This window comes from Carcharodon carcharias, chromosome 1 (assembly GCF_017639515.1).
Source record: "Carcharodon carcharias isolate sCarCar2 chromosome 1, sCarCar2.pri, whole genome shotgun sequence".
Lineage (NCBI taxonomy): Eukaryota > Metazoa > Chordata > Chondrichthyes > Lamniformes > Lamnidae > Carcharodon > Carcharodon carcharias.
Window position 1 is genome coordinate 249,013,710 of NC_054467.1, and position 20,815 is coordinate 249,034,524.

Consider the following 20,815-nt stretch of genomic DNA (forward strand, 5'->3'; position numbering starts at 1 on the left):
GCAAGGTCATGGATTCTAAGAGACTCCAGAAAACGGAGCACATAATCTCGGCTAACCCTCCGGTGATGGAAGGGTGCAATGTCACCTTTCAGGTGAGATGTTAAGCTGATGTCACGAATGCTCTTGCAGGTGGACATGCAAGATCCCACTGTGTTATTTGAAGGAGAGTAAGGGAGCGCTCCCAGGGTCTGGGTCAATATTTATCCCTCAATCAACATCACTAAAAGAGATCACCTGTTCCTTGAACTGATTGTGGGATCTTTTTGGATGCAAATTGCCTTCCACATCTGCCTACACAAAAATGTGAATACACTTGGAGACCAATTAGCTGTGAAGCACTTTGTGGCATCCTGAGGATGGTGCTGGACAGAATCAAGTTCTTTCTTTCTAAAATTGCTTATAGAATTCTTTATGGATGTTGAAGTTAGAATACTGGGATGATATTACCTTAAGTAAGGGAATAGTAACACCACATGGAAATCTGCCTCAACTGCATATAAAAAGTAATGAAGACATTGGCCACATATGTCTTTGTCCATGTTAAGATAGCAAGAAGATAAACTTCAGCAACAGGAAAAAAGCATTTGGTTTTGGAGTGTGTGGTGCCGATCAAGTGGGCTGCTTTGTTGTGGACGGTGTCAAGCTTCTTGAGTGTTGTGGGAGCTCATCCGGGCAAGTGGGGAGTATTCCATCACACTCCTGACTTGTGCCTTGTAGATGATGAACAGGCTTTGGGGAGTCAGGTGGTGAGTTACACACCACACTATCCCTAGCCTCTGACCTGCTCTTGTAGCCACAGTATTTATGTGGCTATTCCAGTTCAGTTTCTGGTCAATGGTAACCCCCAGGATGTTGATAGTAGGGGATTCCGTGATGGTAATGCCATTGAACATCAAGGGGCGATGGTTGGATTCTCTCTTGTTGGAGATAGTCATCGCCTGACACTTGTGTGGAGCAAATGTTACTTGCCACTTGTCAGCTGAAGCCTTAATATTGTCCAGGTCTTGCTGCATTTGGACATGGGCTGCTTCAGAATCTGAGGAGTCAACATCTCCTCCAGCCCTATAACCCCCCCAAGGATTGTCCATTCCTCAGATCCTGACCTTTTATTCACCTCCCTCCCTACGATCCACCATTGGCAGTCGTGCCTCCAGCTGCCTAAGTCCCAAGCTCTGGAATTCCTTGCTAAACCTCTTGATTTCCTTTAAGATCCTTCTTCAAAACCATCTCTTTGACCAAGCCTTTGATCACTCCTCCAAAAATCTCCTTATTTGGTTAATTGTTCATTTTTTTTTACCTCATTGCACTGTGGGATGTTTCTCTGTATGAAAGGTGTTACTTAAATGTAAGTGTTGTTACGTCCTTCAATTTTCTTCCTCCCCAGAAGCAGTTGCCTCTTGAATGATTTACTTTAGGTAAATGGTAGTCTCTTTGGTAGCTTATTCTAGAACACGAATACTGTTTAAGTGAGAAGTGGCTGACTTCCTTGGTTGCTTGCTTCTGAAATCCTTTAATCCTTAGCGTGCTAATAGCTACACTAACAACCAATTTAAGATAATCAGTTGAGCTCATGATGTGGCTCATTTATGCATGCAGGAAGCAATATACATTCATATGCCAGGACCCTTTCACTGCAAACAAAAGGGATATGTTCAAGCCTTGCACCTTTGTTGAATTACCCATGAGCTCAGGGAGCCAAAAGTTCCCCATTGCTTTCTCCATGGCAACAACTTGGCCAATCAGAATCAACTTTCCAACCCGTTTCTCCCTGTAGTATAAATTGTTGTGATTGTTTGAAATTTGGCATTCTTTTGCTTGTCCTGATGAGTGCAGGACAAAACGCTTTAGCAACATATCTCTCTTTTCAGCAATATTCAAGTCCTGTATTACCAAGTGACTAGTTTTTAACTTGTGTCCTCCAGTATTTAGACCTTTTTCACACTGAATGGTTAACTTGGATCAACCTGATCAAAATATTTTGTAACTTTGCAATCTTTAATTCAGTACCTTTTTTCCCCAAAGGGATATAATTGACAGGAAATTATTCATTGTAAAGTGTATTATAGGAGATAATGCATCCACCCTCTAATTCTCTCACATGAAATCTTGATAAATGCATTTGTTGTACATCCACTTCACATAGTATTGTGCAATGGTTTCTTATGTTAAACCTTTATGAAACCCTAATTAAAAGCAAAATGACATTGAATTTATGTCCTTTATTGTGAAAACATTTTGATGTGCTATAAATCCAGTGGATGTACGTGGTTGAGGCTGGCTGCACCAAGGAATGCAAGATTCGTTGTAAAGTGTATCTGACATACCTGTACATATCCTTCAAACAGTGACAACACTTAGCCAGCCTGGTAGGTTAAATGGAAATTCTGCTAAGTTTTCTCTCCCACTCCGCTGCAGAGATTCACCTTAAATGGAGATTCCGTTGAACAGGCATAAAGTTTGCAGACCAAGAGAAGCCCAGCTATGTAGATGCTGTAGCTACTACAGCAGGTCAGAGCTAGATCTCTTACACTGAATGATCTCTGACTCCCCAAAGTCTACCATCTACAAGGGACAAGTCAGGAGTGTGATAGAGAGACAGCTCCAACCACACTCAAGAAGCTCAACTCTATCCAGGACAAAGCAGCCTGCTTGATTGACATGCTGTCCACCACCCTAAACATTCACTTCCTGCACCATCGAGACACAGTGGCAGCAGTGTGTACCATCTACCAGATGCACTGCAGCAACTTACTAAGGCCTCCTTAGTCAGCACCTTCCAAACCCACGACCTGTACCACCTGGAAGGACAAGGGCAGCAGATCCATGTGAACACCACCACCTGCAAGTTCCCTACCAAGTCACTCACCATCCTGACTAGGAAGGCTTTCATTGTTCTTTCACTGTAACTGGGTCAAAAACCTGGAACTGCTTCTGTAAAAGCAGTGTGGCTTAGCTGCACCACACGACTGCAGTGATTCAAGAAGGCGACTTATCACCACTTTTTCAAGGGCACCAAGGATTGACAATAAATGCATATCAATTACTAGCCTGTGGTAGGACAGTCTCAGCCCACTCTGTTACCTCTTCATGATAGTTTTGAAATTCTAAAACTGTTTTATTTTGCTTTTGGTTTATTGCTTCCCTACATTTGCTCCCAACCCTTTATTATCTCTCTTTCCAATGTCCTTCAAGAGAAATAAAGTATTTGAATTCATATATTCCCTTATCACATCACTGAAATGTCTTACTGCACTTCACAGGATGAATTATTTTTCAAGCGTGGTGGCTGCTCTTATCCCGACAAAGCGAGAGCAGCCTGAATATGAATGTTAGTGAAACTTCATCGTTGGTGCACATTTTGTTTCCAGTAGTTTTATTGTCAACTATGATGCTCCCATAAGTGCGCCTGATTAGTACAGCAATAAATCACTGGCCTTCAAAGCCCAAGAAGGCTGTGGCTAAGCTTTGCTCCTTGAGATGTCTTCTTGATAAATCCAACTCTGGAAATTTCTCTCTGTTTGGGACTTGGCTACTCATCTGATGCCTCCCAGTGAAAAGAGGAGGTCCTCACCCACTCCCCTTGCCACCCTCCCCCCAACCCTGCCGCCGAAACAGGGCCCGCCACCATTTTGAGTGGGCGGGCCAATTAAGGCCTACCCAGCGGCCTGCCTGACAGGAAGCGCTATGCACTTCCTGTTCCAGGAGGGGAGGGAATCCCCATGTGTCAAAATGCGCTCTTCCACGTATGCGCCCGAAAGAGCGCACTGTTCTCTGAGACCAAGTCCTGTCTCAGGGAGTTTGGTGAAAGGTAAGTAAAGTCAAAAAATAGAGACATTTTAAAATTATTAACATGTCCCCCTCATGTGACAATGTCACACGAGATGGGACATGTTGATAACAAACTCATAAAATTTATTACATTTTCACAAAACGGTAATGAAACTTCACCTCGCCAGTGGATGAGGTTTCATGTTTTATCAGAAGCCCACTGGGGCCCCTGGCCTGCCCGCCAGCCTTAAGGTTGGACGGGCAGGGACTTTAACTATCTTAATGATCCTGTCAATGGCCTCAATTGGCCATTGACAGGTCGGCGGGCGGACAGCTGATTTCGCTGTCCTCCTGCCTTCATGAATATTTAAATGGACCGGGATGACTTTGGGGATTCCTCCTGACATCTTCCCGTGTCATTTTCCCCTCAGCGAGTGGGCCCCACCCACAAATCGTCGAGGGGTAAATCCTGGCCAGTGTTTATAATCTTGAACAGATAACGAGGGTGAGATTTTTAAGCTACTCCCACAGCTTAACCTCCGACCAAAACCTTGCTCCTGCTCTGCTCAGCCACCAAAGGTGAGGCCGGGCCTTCATCCTGAAGGTGAAAATGTGTCGGCACGTTTTAACCAGGCAAATAAACCTCCAGGTCAATATCGCTGCGGGTAAAACCCCTGGCAGACATCAGTAAAAGCACTGAAAATGCCAGCCTTCCAAGTTTCAGGTGGCTGGTTCTGACCCTTTCTAACCATTTTCGAGCATCCGATTCCATTGTGTGGGCATTGGCGGGTGGAGTTCGGGGCGGGTGGGGGGGGTGGTGTTGGGGGGGTGGGGGGAGGAGGTGAGTATTTGTGAGCCCACCGCCCGCACAAAATCTGATTAGTTTTCACGATTGTTGTAATCATTTTTAAAACAATTAGGTCAGTAATCCAGAGAACGGGAGTTCAAATCCCACTGTGGGATTTGGAGAACTGGGACCACATTTTTGTCCCCCAGAGGTTTCCAGCATTGTTACCAGTTGCAGAGGCGGCTGTGGGGGTTGGGGGGGGGGGGGGGGGGTTTTAGGGGCTGCGTGTGGGGGGTGGGAGGTGGTGGGTGGGGGCAGAGTGTGGGGAGGCGTAAGGGGGCGCACACCAGGGGGGCGTGCGGGTTGAAATAGGAGTTGGGGTGGGCAACACTGGAACACGTGCGGAGGCTGCAGTGTCCAGAGGCAGGCTGGGTCCAAAACCGGCCTCTGTGCTCTGGGCACTGCCTTTGTTTAAATAAATAAATAATAATAATTAAACTAAAATCTTCCCTCCAGCCCTCACCCCTCACCTCCTCACAGGCTCCATATTCCCCAACGAGGCCAACCTATGCCAAGCAATGCACCCTACCCAACCACATGACCCTTATCAGCCCCCCATGGTCCCTCACACCCCCATGCCAACTTAGTGCCAATTCATGCCAGCCCATGCCCCCAAACAACATCCTCTGTCCTGTTCTGTCGAAGGGTCATGAGGACTCGAAACGTCAACTCTTTTCTTCTCCGCCAATGCTGCCGGACCTGCTGAGTTTTTCCAGGTAATTCTGTTTTTGTTATCCTTTGTCCTTATCCTGCCAAGCCAACTCACCTGGTATCCTTGCACACCTCCTAGACAGCTTTGATAGCCGGACAGTTCTTTGACAGCTGCACAGTCCTTTAGTAATTCTTTGACAGTTCGACAATTCTTTGACAGCTGTACAGTTATTTGACAGCTGGACAGTCTTTGACAACTGGACTTTTCTTTAACAGCTTTGCAGTTCCAATGAATTTGTGAGTAAAATGTGCATTATCTTGTTCGCTTTTGATGTTCACCCAAAGTGTGCCTTACCTCTCCTAAAGGTGTCTTCATGACCCTATTCAAAGGTGTATCCTGGCTATCCAAATAAATCCAACAAGCTCAGATCTCCTGTCTGGTGTAATTGGCATATTCCAGGTTTCACTCTCCTGATCTTCCAAAATCCCACTGGCCAGCAGCCTCTGCAAATCACACATGTTCGAACCCCGGCCCTGCTCCAGTCCCGTCCCTGAGAAAATGGAACATGCCGTGTTAAGAGGAAAGAAGTTGGAAATTTTGGCCACCTCTCTGTTGTAGCGAAAACCTGGAATTAGCTTTAAATAAAATACCTGGAAATTAAAATGGGTTTGTATCAGTAAAAGTGCCCACATTGCTGTCGCATTCATGTCTTTTAGGGAAGCAAATCTGCCATCCTTTACTCAGACTGGCCTGTATGTGACTCCAGCCCTGGGTCAATTTGAGCTGCCTTATATCTATCTGCCCTCTGAAATGGTCTGGGCAATTGCTAAAATTGTATAAAACTGCTGCAGAGATTTCAGAGGTGCAAGACTAAAGTCCACTGCTACCACCACCCCTTTCTGAGGGCAGCAGGGGATAGGCAGTAAAAGTTAGCCATGCCAATGTAGTCCCCATTCTGAGAATGAATGGAAGAAAGAACATTTGGAAGGCTGTCTGGGGCAGGAGGGTAGGAGTCTGGCAATCCCTCCCTCTGGATAAACGTCTGACGTTCGGGGTTGGCTGCAACATGGTGTCGCTGAAGTGCATGGGAAAATCTTTGTCGAGCCAGGACAAGCATTCCTGGCTCTGCCAAAATTAGGAGCATGGCGTTTCACCAGCCACCCCCCACCCCCACACCCCCACCGCCCGCCGTGTTATGCCTTGTGGTTTCTAGAAGTTCGAAACAATCCACTTTCAGACACAAAATGTTGGAGCTCTCTTCAAATGTATTTCATGGATCTTCACCATGTGCCATGACACATTGTTAGTTCTATACACAGACCTGTGGAGCAGTAGTAGGTGGTCTGGCACTCGGTACTTACGTGCATGAAAATTCAGTTCCTAAATCATATTGGAATAATATAACAATATAATACTGACTTTTGGGTATGGCCCACAGAGGCCACATTAAGGGTAATCAGTTCTTTTGTCCAACACTCACTTCCACTTAGTTTGCTACTCCACTCAATGTAAAAACAAAATTGCACTGGGGTCATTATCACGTTGTTTGTGGGAGCTTGCTGTGTGCAAGTTGACTGTAGCATTTCCTACAACCAAACAGTGGCTACAGTTCAAAGTATTTTGTGAAAGGTACTATGTAAACGCAAGTCTTTTTCCTTAGGTTAATGTGGAACCATTCCTCATTTCTCCTTCCATACTTGTCGAACATTTTGAAAGAAGAACAGATGCTGCCTTGGTCGGTGTTCTATGGTCAAACAATGCCACCCATCAAATTAAACAAACAAATCTCTCAACCAACATCAGTACAATTTCCACCATTGTTTATTTCTACCTTTTAGTATTCCCCCACCCCCACTAGAGCTATCTGTGCCTTATCTGTCCTGTCTGCTACTCTTAATTAGCACATTCCTTTAGATAATATCACCACCTTCAACACCTCTTTGTTCTTTTGTCTGTGACAGCTTTTGGTTATCTTCACCTATCACTGGCTGCTTGTCCCAACAAACTCCCCCCACACCCCCCACCCGCCTAAACCAGCTTATATTTCACCCCTTTCCTAATTTTACTTAGTTCTGTTGAAGGGTCATGAGGACTCGAAACGTCAACTGTGCTCTTCTCCACCGATGCTGAGTTTTTCCAGGTATTTCTGTTTCTGTTTTTGTTTTGGATTTCCAGCATCCCCAGTTTTTTTGTTTTTATAATCAGTACAACAAATATCACTGCAAATACTCAGCAGGTCAGGCTGCAACCGTGGAGAGAGGAGCAGCGAATATTTCAGGTTGATGACTGTTACTTTCAGTAAAACAGATGTTTATTTCATTGCCACGTATGAAACATCACCAGTGTGAAGCTGAAATGGACATGAGTATGGGGAGCAGAATTAGAGATGTTGTAGTTAAACTCTATCTCAGTCCTGCACGTACAGCTTTTAAAGATCTAGTGACAATTTCTGTCCTTCACTGTTCATAGGATTTATTTATTCGTCCATACAATGCAGGTGTCACTGGCTGGGCCAGCATTTATTGCCCATCCCTAATTGCCATTGAGAAGGTGGTGGTGAGCCGCCATCTTGAACCGCTGCAGTCCCCTGTGATGTAGGTACACCCACAGTGCTGTTAGAGAGGGAGTTCTACAATTTTGACCCAGCGCCAGTGAAGGAACGGCGATATATTTCCAAGTCGGGATGGTGTGTGGCTTGGCGAGGAACTTGCAGGTGGTGGTGTTACCATGCATCTGCTGCCTTTGTCCCTCTAGGTGGTAGAGGTGGTGGGTTTGGAAGCTGCTGCCGAAGAAGCCTTGGTGAGTTGCTGCAGTGCATCTTGTGGATGGTCCATACTGCTGTCACGGTGTTTTGGTGGCGGAGAGATTGAATGTTTAAGGTGGTGGATGGGGTGCTAATCAAGTTGACTGCTTTGTCCTGGATGGTGTCAAGAATCTTAAACATTGTGGGAGCTGCGCTCATTCAGGCAAGTGGAGAGCATTCCATCTCACTTCTGACTTGTGCCATGTAGATGGTGGACAGGCTTTGGGGAGTCAGGAGTGAGTTACTCATCGCAGAATTCCTAGCCTCTGACCTGCCCCTGTAGCCATAATATTTATATGGCTGGTCCAGTTCAGTTTCTGGTCAATGGTAACCCCCAGGATGATGATAATTTAATGTAGGACCTTCCTCCCCCGACAGTGAAGGTTAGCAATGTATACTAAATACTTGGAAGAAGTACACAGTATTAAGAAAAGAATTTAAGCAAATGTTGAAGTACAGGATTATGTTACGACCACGATGGGAGAAGGGCATGGTTTATGTAGCCCAACTACTCCACAGGTCGCACCATTTAGTGGAAATGTTTAATTCACTCACCATAATGGCCAATGATATATCTTCACCACTATTTGACCCAGAACAAAAAGGACTTTAACCAGCTTCCTTCAATAAACTCAGAATGATTGATTTATTATAAAGCAAAACTTTCTTTTTAAAACAAGTTGCAAGAACTGGTTGTAATCTGGGAGTATAACTATCTATCCCTCTTAAAATTCCCCAGCACACACACACACACACAAACAAACAAATAGGTTGAAGAAAGGACTTTTTAAAACAAAGGATAAAGTTCACAGGGTATTGATGCTGTTGATCTGTAGCTCCCTCATGTGAAGACAGATTGCTAGTCCCAGTAGAAACCCAGAGGTTCTCACCAACGGAGTTTTGGCATAGAGGAAAAGAGAGCTGGATCAATCCGTCTCATCACAGCCTCTCGGGTTTCCAAATACGGACAAGTTCAACTGAAATGAGGATTCCTAGCTAGATACTCATGACCACTCTACTTCAAGCAACCAAGGAGAGTGTGAGCAGGGCAGCTTCACTTTCTCAGCTTATTCCCAACTGAGGTGATTTCCAGTGAGTCACTAACCTTTGCCTTTAAACCAGGTTTTTTTCTCCATCAATTAAAGTAATTGCAGTTCAAGTAAGCAAACAGCTCTCCTGCTTGCCCTCAGTCCAAGGTGAACTTTTGACTATTTTTAAATAAAATTCAAGTGTCCAAGTAATGCAATGCTCTTCCATATTTTAAAAGTAGATGTTGTCCTGGAAGATATGGTTCCAACAATTTTTTATTCAGAATCTCCCTCCAAACGTAATCTTACAGTCCTTCCCAAACTTATTGTTTATACATCAACAAAAACATCACCAACTTACATTTGCATAGCAATTAAACACAGTGAAACATCTATTGCCATCCATCCAGGAGCACTTGACACTGGGCTACATAAACAGGGATTAGGACGAAGTTTGGCCAAAGAGATAGGATTTAAGGGCATCTTAAAGGAGAAGAGTGAGGTAGAAGTGGAGAGGTTGAGAGAGGGAATTCCAGATGTTAGGGTTCAGCCAACACTGTAGCTATGGCCACCAGTGGTAGAGTGGTGAAAGTCAAGAGGTGCAAGAGACCAGTATTGGAAGAGCGCAGAGATGTTGGAGATTGATAGGGCTAGGAGTGGTTACACAGATAGGGAAGGATTTGAAAACATGGATTTTTAAAAATATTGTTTCACAGGGTGTGGCTGTTGCTGGCTAGGTCAGCAATTTTATTGCTCATGCCTAATTGCCCTTGAGAAGGTGGTGGTGAGAAGTCTTCTTGAACTGCTGCAGTCCCTGTGGTGTAGGTACACCCACAGTGCTGTTAGGAAGGGAGTTCCAGGATTTTGAACCAGTGACAGTGAAGGAACGGCGATATATTTCCAAATCAGGATGGTGTGTGGCTTGGAGAGGAACTTGCAGGTGGTGCTGTCACCAAGCATCTGCTGCCCTTGACCTTCTAGGTGGTAGAGGTCCTAGTTTTTGAAGGTGCTGTCGAAGGAGCCTTGGTGAGTTGGATGATGTATTCGGATCCCAAGAAGAATTGTTTTGCGCGTAAACATAAATAAACAAGTGCAGGTTAAACAGCAGTTCAGTTTTAATTTCTGTCTGTTGTTTGCTGATCGGTAGATGCTTCACCTGTTGAAATGTGGTTTGTTGCTGTTTTATGTGAAATTGGAGCTAATCAGATCAAAGAGTGAAGTAAAATTTCAACTGTGACATGAATTGCATGTTTGAAACGTGACAAAGTGTGTATACATATTCATATATAGAAAGATCTAACTGTGCAGAACGCAATCAAAAAAAGAATGGCCACTTTTAGTTTTGGAACTTAGCTTCTTGCTGGCCCAGCACATTAATGGTACAAGACCACCACCATCAAATACTGATAGAGTATAACTGTGGCTAGATACAAAAGAGAACATCCTTTACTCTGTAACAGTAGTATGTCTTATCCCAGATATGGGCGACTGTTGGAATTCCTACACCCTGAGAATCCTCCTGACCTTTCAGAGCATAGAACTATAGAACCATAGAAAAGTTACAGCACAGAAGGAGGCCATTCGGCCCATCTTGTCCATGCCAGACCAAGGACAAACCAGGTGCTGTTTCTAATCCCACCTTCCTGCACCCGGCTCATCGCCTGGCAGCTTACAGCACTTAAGGTGCAGATCCAGGCACTTTTTAAAAGAGTTTAGAGTTTCTGCCTCTACCACCAACCTGGGCAGGGAATTCCAGACACCCACTACCCTCTGCGTAAAAATGTTCTCCCTCATGTTCTCCCTACACCTTCTGCCACTTATCTTGAATCTATGTCCCCTGATTCTAGAATTCTACACCAAGGGAAACAATTTTACCCTGTCCACTCTATCTATTCCCTTCATAATTTTGTACACCTCAATCAAGTCACCTCACAGCCTTCTTTGTTCTAAGGAAAATAACCCCAACCTATCCAATCTCTCCTCGTAGCTACACTTTTCTAACCCTGGCAACATTCTTGTAAACCTCCTCTGCACTCTCTCCAGAGCTATTACGTTCTTCCTGTAAAGTGGTGACCAGAACAGCACACAGTACTCCAGTTGTGGCCTCGCCAGCGTTTTATACAATTCCAACATTATATCCTTACTTTTATAGTCTATAGCTCTGCCAACGAAGGAGAGCATTCCATATGCCTCCTTCCCATTTATTGTGCATGAGCCTCATTTCGTGGTCAAGTTCGAGTTTTGTAATTTGGGCTAAGTTTGTAACTAAATCGGGACTCTGTCAAATTAATTTAATAGAGCCTTGCTACAGCTGGGGATATAAAGAGGTTTTTCACTTCATCAGTCTCCAATAGCATCCAATTATGCCAATTTTCATCTTGTGAGTATTACGCTCCACAGCCTAAGGCCAACTGTGAAGTGGCTATTGTCCTCAGATAAATGTCTATTTTTCATGGGTTTGCAGACGTACAAGATTAATGATGTAGGTCACACCACATGACCAAAACGGAGGTTCTGAGCTACCAATAAATCAACTTTAATTCGAAACAGCCGAACCTGATTTCCAAAAAGCAGACCAACCTTGGCAAACCTGATCTAGTTCTTCGAGAAAGTTCTTTATAGAGCTGCAGTTGAACCAAACTTATATCAATGGCGGGCGTCCCAGGCAGCAAGGTGTTGAAGGGACCTCTCTCTTATCATGAGATCAAAGGAAAAGAGGCATTTAAAATCATAGAACTTCCAACACAGGAGGGAGCCACTCGGCCCTTTGTGCCTGTACTGGATCTTTTGTAAGGGCTAACAAACCATCCTAATCACCTACTCTTTTCCCATAGCCCAGCATGCTGCTGCCCTTCAAATATTTATCTAATTTCCTTTTGAAAGTTACTAATGAATATGATTCCACTATACTTCTAGACAGTGCATTTGATCGTAATAAATCGTTCCGTAAAAAACAAATCTCATTCTGTCCTCTGGCTCTCGAGCCCAATTAGCTTAAATCTGTGTCCATATCGTTATGGGCTCTCCCGCTAGGGGAAAATAGTTTCTCCTCATTTACTCTATCCAAACCCTTCAAGATTTTGAACGCCTTTATTAAATATCCCCCTTAACCTTTTTTTGTTTATTCCTTTATGGGATGTGGGTGTCACTGGCTAGGCCATCACTTTTATTGTCCATCCCTAATTGCCCCTTCTGTGAGCTGCCTTCTTAAACTGCTCCATTCCATGTGGTGTAGCTACACCCACAGTGCTGTTAGGGAGGGAGCTCCAGGATTTTGACCCAGTGACAGTGAAGGCAAGGTGACATGAGGCGGAATTTTCCCTGAATTGCACTTAGTGCGGTGGCGTGCCTAAAAACAGACATTTTTCCCGCCAGCCCCGAGGGTGTTTTTTTTTTGCGCTGCTTTGAACGCTTCCCGCCTCATTAAATATGCAGCCACAGGAAATAGGCCGTATTGCCGGCAGGTGGCCTCTGACTCGCTCACCATGCCCTTACCTCACTGTTTCCTCACCCCGGGTGACATATCTAAACCGCAGCTGCCCAGACAGTTCTCAATGCCTGCAGCCCAGGATTGCTCCAGTGAAGAAATGACCCCAAAAGCCAAGAAGATTTCACTGACCCGTCACTGGAATGTCTTTCGGAAGTCCGCCATGATGTCCTCCACCCTCCCCCCCTCCGCTCTGGCCGCAGGAGGTCCAGCAACCCCACCACTACCAGCTTGCGAGGCAGTGACAGTGGTGGTCAGTGCCAATGCTGCACAGGAGAGATTGGCCATCCAGTGCAGAAAGAGGATGAATGATCTCATCCGTTCTGCCAGGGTATGGTAACCATCTCATCACTCTAAACTCACACACTCACAAACCCGTCACACATTCACTGGCATCTCACTCACTGCCAGCTCATGGGACATCACCACTCACTCTCTCACACACACCCTCACATCCCCATCTGGCCCCACCTCCTCCGGGGACTGCCTCCTCTGCCCTCACCATCTTCAGGCACAGATCAACATTTGCCCCACACAGAACCTGGGATACCCTCCTTGCCCAAGTAAGCCATAGCCTTGCAGCCGTTGAGAAGCCACCCTCCATCTTACGGCTGGTCTGGTAGGCAGACATTTGCCCATGAGCCCCCCTAAAAGCGATGTGGTGCTGCCTGCGAAGCCTGGCACTGATGAACGTAAGTGTTGCCTAAAGCAAGTTAGGTAAACAAATCTCGAAGTCCCAAGCGAAGTGCAGGTTGCCAGGTGCATGTCACTTAGGTACGGTAGGGAAAGGCGTTGGCGTGTAACCACGCTGATGTGAGCTCATGATCCAGCATGGGGAGGCGGGGGGGGGGGGGTGGGGGGGGCGGGGGGATGATTCCAGAGAGCAGGGTGAATAATGAAATGCTAATGTATTGAATTTAACTCCCAACATGCAGTGGCGGGAAATGCAGCCCGCCATTGACAGGAGGAACGGACGATCACAAACTGGTTTTACGACATTGTGAAACCGATTTTTGTGATCGCCTGATATGTTCCACTCCCGCCCACTATGACACCCACAAATGGAGTGGAAAATCCCTGCCATAGTTCCAAGTCAGGATGGTCTGTGACTTGGAGGGGAGCTTGGGTGACGGTGCTCCCTCCAGTTGCTGCCCTTGTTCCTCTAGGTGGTAGAGGTCACGAGTTTGGAAGGTGCTGTCAAAGGATCCTTGGTGAGTTGTTGCAGTGCATCTTGTAGATGGTCCACACCGTGCACTGGTGGTAGAGGGAGTGAATGTTTAAGGTGGCGAATGGGGTGCCAGTTAAGTAGGCTGCTTTGTCCTGGGCGGTGTCGAGCTTCGTGAGTATTGTTGGAGCTGCACTCATCCAGGCAAGTGGCGAGTATTCCATTGCACTCCTGACTTGTGCTTTGTACATGCTGGACTGGTTTTGGTCAGGAGGTGAGTTACTCTTCACAGAATCCCTAACCTTTGACCTGCTCTTATAGCCACAGTATTTATATGGCTAGTCTAGTTCAGCTTCTGGTCAATGGTAACCCCCAGGATGTTGATAGTGGGGGGTTCAGCGATAGTAATGCCATTGAATGTCAAGGGGCGATGGTTGGATTCGCTCTGGTTGGAGATGGTCATTGCCTGGCACTTGGGTGGTGTGAATGTTACTTGCCACTTATGAGCCCAAGGTTGAATGTTGCCCAGGTCTGGCTGCAGACAGGCACAGACGGCTTCAGTATCTGAGGAGTCACAATGGTGCTGAACATTGTGCAATCATCAACGAACATGCCCACCTTATGATAGAGTCCTCAGTGTTGGGGAAATCTAACCTCAGTGGTGGGGAAATCTAACCTCAGTGGTGGGGAAACTATTGGAAGCAATGCTGAGGGACAGAATTAATCTACACTTGGAGAGGCAGGGATTAATCAAGGACAGTCAGCATGGTTTTGTTAAGGGGGGGTCATGTCTGACCAATTTGATTGAATTTTTTGAAGAGGTGACCAGATGTGTAGATGAGGGCAATACATTTGACGTAGTCTACTTGGACTTCAGCAAAGCTTTTGACAAGGTGCTACATGGGAGACTGATAACGAAGGTAAGAGCCCATGGGATCCAAGGCAATTTGGCAAATTGGATCCAGAATTGGCTGAGTGGCAGGAAGCAGAGGGTGATGGTTGAGGGGTGTTTTTGTGACTGGATGCCTGTGTCCAGAGGGGTTCCACAGGGATCGGTGTTGGGTCCCTTGCTGTTTGTGGTATATATAAATGATTTAGACTTGAATGTAGGATCAGTAAGTTCGTGGATGGCACGAAAATTGGCGGGGTGATAAATAGTGAGGAGGATAGCCTTAGATTACAGGAGGATATAGATGTGCTGTCAGATGGGCTGATCGGTGGCAAATGGAATTTAATCCGGATAAGTGTGAGGTGATGCACTTGGGCAGGACAAACAAGGCACGAGAACACAGGATGAACGGTAGGACCCTGGGAAGTACCGAGGGTCCGAGGAACCTTGGTGCGCATGTTCACCGGTCCCTTAAGGTAGCAAGACAGGTAGATACGGTGGTTAAGAAGGCATTTGAGATACTTGCCTTTATTAGCCAAGGCATAGAATATAAGAGCAGGGAGGTTATGCTGGAACTGTATGAAACGCTGGTTAGGCCACAGCTAGAGTATTGCATGCAGTTCTGGAATCCGCATTATAGGAAAGATGTGATTGCACTAAAGAGAGTGCGGGGGAGATTTAACAGGGATTGCCTGGGCTGGAGAGTTTTAGTTATAAGGAGAGACTGGATAGACTGGGATTATTTCCCGTGGAGCAGTGGAGATCGAGGGGGGACATGACTGAGGTGTACAAACTTATGAGGGGCATAGATAGGGTAGTCAGGAAGGAACTTTTCCCCTTGGCCGAGGGATCAATAACCAGGGGGCATAGATTTAAGGTAAGGGGCAGGAGGTTTAGAAGGGATGTGAGGAAGAATTTTTTCACCCAGAGGGTGGTGGGACTCTGGAACTCACTGCCTGTAAGGGTGGTAGAGGCAGAAATCCTCATAACATTTAAGAAGCATTTGGATGTGCACTTGCGATGCCATGGCATACAATGCTATGGGCCTAGTGCTGGAAAATGGGATTAGAATAGTTAGGTACTTGTTTGACTGATGCAGACTTGATGGGCCGAAGGACCTTTTTCTGTGCTGCAGACCTGTATGACTCTATGAAAGGTCATTGGTGAAGCAGCTGAAGGTAGTTGGGCCGAGGACACTGCCCTGAAGAACTCCTGCAGTGATGTCCTGGGACTGAGATGATTGACCTCCAATAACCATAACCTTCTTCCTTTGTGCCTTTGTAGGTATGACTCCAAGCAGCAGAGAGTTTTCCCCCCGATTCCCACTGACATCAGTTTTGCTAGGGCTCCTTGATGCCACACTCAGTCAAATGCTGCATCGATGTCAAGGGCAGTCACTCTCACCTCACCTCTTGAGTTCAGCTCTTTTGTCCATGTTTGTATCAAGGCTGTAATGAGATCAGGAGCTGAGTGGCTCTTGTGGAACCCATACTGAGTGTCAGTGATTAGATTATTGCTGAGTAAAAGCTGCTTGATAGTATTGTCAACGACCCCTTCTATCTCTACTGATGATCAAATATAGACTGATGGGATGGCAACGAGCCAGGTTGGATTTGTCTACCTTTTTTTGTGGCCAGGACATATCTGGACAATTTTCCACATGGTCTGTTAGATGCCAGTGTTGTAGCTGTACTGGAACAGCTTAGCTAGGGGTGCAGCAAGTTCTGGAGCACAATTCAGTACTATTGCCAGAATATTGTCAGGGCCCATAGCCTTTGCAGTATCCAGTGACTTCAGCCGTTTCTTGATATCACAAAGAGTGAATTGAATTGGCTGAAGACTGGCATCTGTGATGCTGGGGACCTCCAGAGGATCATCCACTTGGTACTTCTGGCTGAAGATGGTTGGAAATATTTCTGTTTTGCTGTTTGCACTAATGTGCTGGGCTCCCCCATCATTGAGGATGGGGATATTTGTGGAGCCTCCTCCTGCAGTGAGTTGTTTAATTGTCCACTATCACTCATGACTGGATGTGGCAGGACTGCAGCGTTTAGATCTGATCTGTTGGTTGTAGAATTGCTTAGCTTTGTCTGTTGCGTACTGCTTTCACTGTTTGGCACACAAGTAGTCCTGTGTTATATGTTCACCAGGTTGACACCTCATTTTTAGGTATGTCTGGTCCTGCTCCTGTATTTTTCACTGAACCAGGTTTGATGCCCCGGCTTGATGGTAATGGTGAGTGGGGGATATGCCAGGCATGAGCTTACAGATTGTGTTTGTATGCAATTCTGCTCCCTGTTGATGGATGCCCAGTTTTGAGTTGCCGGATCTGTTTGAAATCTATCCCATTTAGCACAGTGGTAGTGCCACACAACATGGTGCAGCGGATCCTCAATGCGAAGACAGAACTTTGTCTCCACTTTGTGCAATGGTCACTCCTACCAATACTGTCATAGACAGATGGATCTACAACAGGTAGTTTGGTGAGGATGAGGTCAGGTAGTTTTCTCCCCTCTAGTTGCTTCCCTCACCACCTGCCAAACACCCAGTCTAGCTCAGCTAGCCCCATCTGTAGTGATGCTACCGAGCCACTATTGGTGATGGACATTGAAGACTCACCCAGAGTACACACACTGTGCTCTTCATCAGTGCTTCCTCCAAGTGGTGTTCAACATGGAGGAGCTCTGATTCATCAGCTGGGTATGAGCGGGGACTGCAGGAGGTTTGACCTGATGCTTCATAGGGTCCAGAGCCGATGTTGAGAACTCCTCAGGCCACCTGCTCCCAACCATATACCACTGTGCCACCACCTCTGCTGGGTCTGTCTTGTTGGTGGGGATAGGACGTACCCAGGGGTAGTGATGGTGGTGTCTATTGCTTGACTAGTCTGTGAGACAGCTCTCCCAATGTTTGGGCAAACCCCCAGATGTTTGTAAAGCACATTTTCCAGGGTCAACAGGACTGAAATTGCCATTTCCATTGCCAGGTGATCCATCCATTTTTTGGGGGGGTTTTTGTAGCAGTTTACTACAACTGAGTCAGAGTCAACCACATTGCTGTGTGTCTGGAGTTACACATGTAAGGCAGATTTCCTTCCCTTAGTGAATAAGATGGGGTTTTTAATGACAATCAGCATCACTCAGACTAGCTTTCTAATTCCAGATTTATTAACTGAATTGAAATCCCACCAGCTGCCATGGTGGGATGTGAACCCATGTCATCAGGACTTTATCCTGGCCCCTCTGGATTACTGGTCTAGTGGCATTACCACTACACCACCACCATTGGTTCTCCCAGGTCCTCACCTAATCAATGTCAGGATGTGATGGACCACAGAATTTTAAAAAGGGACAAGATTTTCATTGCTTAATTAAAGACTATTAACCAGATTAGCAACCATCAAAAGCTAATGAAATGGGTGGTTTGAAAATGGCCAATCATCAAGGTTTCGATTTGAACCAGGATTGACAAAGATTATTCCGAAGGGGGAAAAGAAATCCGTTATCTTGAACAGGTTAACCACATCTGATAATATAACAACGCCAAAAGCAAGCAATAATAATTCACCTACAGTGAGCTGTTGAAGGCCACTGAGTTTTTATCACTTAACATCATCACTTCCTTTGTTGTGCATGATTTCTAAATTATCGACATGAGAAAGAAAGCCTTTTTTAAAAAAAAAATATAATGAAGTGTACAGCCCCTCAAGTGCTTCTTCACAAAAAGGCCAATTAAAAATGTAATGTGAGAATTAGTAGGGAGAAGTGTTTCAGAGACTGCAGCTGCCCTGTTCTGTAATAACTGATTACAGCAGAATGACATACTGAGACATGAATACCAGCTTAATTAGTGCTAAGAGCTTAATTATAACTTTTGCCTCGCAGTCAATGTGAGAAGGAAATTTTTGAGGTAATTTGCAATTCTGACTTTTTCTTCATGAGATGACACTAATGCAAGTGGATCTGCATTTCTGATTCACTTTTGTGGAGAGAAATATTTAAATGAAATGGATTTTGCATGCTGTGACAGTCATTAACTTAAGGGATGTTCTGTCTTTTTGGACTGCTTTATTGGATTGGATTTTGCAAAGCAAAAAGCACTTGCCACTGACCTCAAAGAAAGCTACTGGGATCTCTGTGGTGCGGACTTTCCTTTCCTGACAGCTGTTTAAATCTGACACCGAGTCAAGGGGATCTCCAGACGTCCAGCAGTAGTGATGTCAGTAGCAGAGTGAGCAGCCAGTCATATTGACAAATTCTCACAGACAGTAAATGAGGAAGTTAAAAGTATTGATTATCCCTCACTATTAACCTAAATTTTCAGAGAGTTAAGTAAATAATTATGACTGAGGTTAAGATAGAAGCTAATCTTCTTTTGTTCATGGGATATGGGCATTGTATTTATTGTCCATCCCCAGTTGGCCTTAATCACAAACTTAAAAAAACAATCAAAAATATGTGGATGGATTTATTATTAAGGAGAAATTTGACATTCCACAAATATGAAATTAGCTTTTCAGGGTCAGTGAGGATATTTAGCAGTAATTATGAACATCCCACAGGTGTAACTTTTTCAAGGGCTTTTAACAGTGGGACGAACAGCATAAAAGTCAAAGTTTTCTTCAATTCATTGATTGCTTAGGGGTTGCAGTCTGGGTGACCTTAATAATTTGCCCTCTGAAGGAGCAGGGAAACACTGAGAGTAACTCTGGACTTCTGCATTCTTTTACACATGGGCAAACTCCATAAAGTTCTGTAAGTTTCAGTGGAACAATGAGGGTAAATGCTGACAGTTTCACCATCATTATCAGTGCAAAACCTGGGCTATTGTTACAGGAGTATTATATCATGTAACATATCATGAATTGACCTGTGACCAATCTGCCCCTATAATGACATGAAGTCTCATCCCAGCTACTTACTCATTAGCATATTCTCTCTTAAAATTATATCACAACAGGTGTAACATTGCAGTTCTGGGTCTCATCCTTGTAAATTCTTTTGCACCTTCTATGTCCTTTTCATAATATAATGACCTGAACTGTATACAGTACTTCAAGTAGGGTCTCAGGAAGGTTTGATAAAAGTTGAGAATAACTTCTCTAATTTTCACTCCTATCCCTCTAGAAATTGGGGCTTGAAATAACTCAAGACAAGGGTGCCCACTTTTAATGGTGGCAGGTGGGCCAAACATATATCCAGTCACAAAATCATCCATTAACTTTTAATTTTTTTTGGACTTATTTCAGACTGGTCAGGTTTCCAAGTTTCGGCAAGTTACCTCGATGATGTGCGACTTGATGGAGAGGAGATCCCAACTCCTGTCAGGAACGCTGCCACAGGATGAACTCAAAGAACTGAAGCAAGAAGTCACCACAAAAATGGACTTTGGCAACAAGTATGTTTCCAGTCTGTATTTTCACAGTTATGGCTTGTTCGATGCATTGGAGTGAATTGAGCTCACCTTTAAGGGTTAAGTAATGTACTGGTTATGTTATCGCTCATAATCGAGGGGCCTGAAAATGTATGTTCATTACCCCACTATTTGAATTCTGTTTACCATATTTTGAAAATAAAAAAAAAGCTGTCCTTAGTAAAAGCGATCATGAAACTGTCGGATTGTCATTAAAACCCCAACTGATTCACTGAAGTCCTTTAAGGGACGACAACCTGCCACCCTTACCTGATCAGCCCCACACCAATGTGGGTAACACTTAACTGCAGTTGTAACAAACTGCTATAGGAACCAGAGTAGGTCGCTCAAACCTGTTCTGCCATTCAATCTGATCATGGTTCATTTGTATCTTAAATACATCCACCTGCCTTGGCTCCATATCCTTTTATATATACCCATGGCTAGAAAAAATCTATCCCTCTCTGTTTAAAATGATGAATTGAGGACACACCTATTGCTTCTCTTCAGAGAGTTCCACACTCTGGGCTGTCTTTTGCATGAAGAAGCCTTTCCTAACTTCTCTCCTAAATGGCCTGGCTCGATACCCTATTCCTAGACTTCAATTTTAAAGATCTCTTAGGTCACCCCTCAACCTTCTCTTTTCATGAGGAATATAGATCAGGGGTAATGGAATATAAAAGCAGGGAAGCTTTACTGCAGCTGTACAGGGCATTAGTGAGGCGCATCTGGAATACTGTGTACAGTATTGTTCTCTTTAGATG

General features: G+C 44.9%; 1 protein-coding gene across 1 annotated transcript in view; it reads left to right on the top strand.

The window, feature by feature from the left end:
• The window catches only part of LOC121278030 (dedicator of cytokinesis protein 2-like), a 1,199,266-nt gene that overhangs the window by 162,310 nt on the left and 1,016,141 nt on the right, over window positions 1-20,815 (top strand). Inside the window, exon 6 of the mRNA XM_041188048.1 lies at window positions 19,888-20,036. Within this exon, the coding sequence (XP_041043982.1) occupies window positions 19,888-20,036 (149 nt within the window). The remainder of the gene's footprint in view (window positions 1-19,887; window positions 20,037-20,815) is intronic.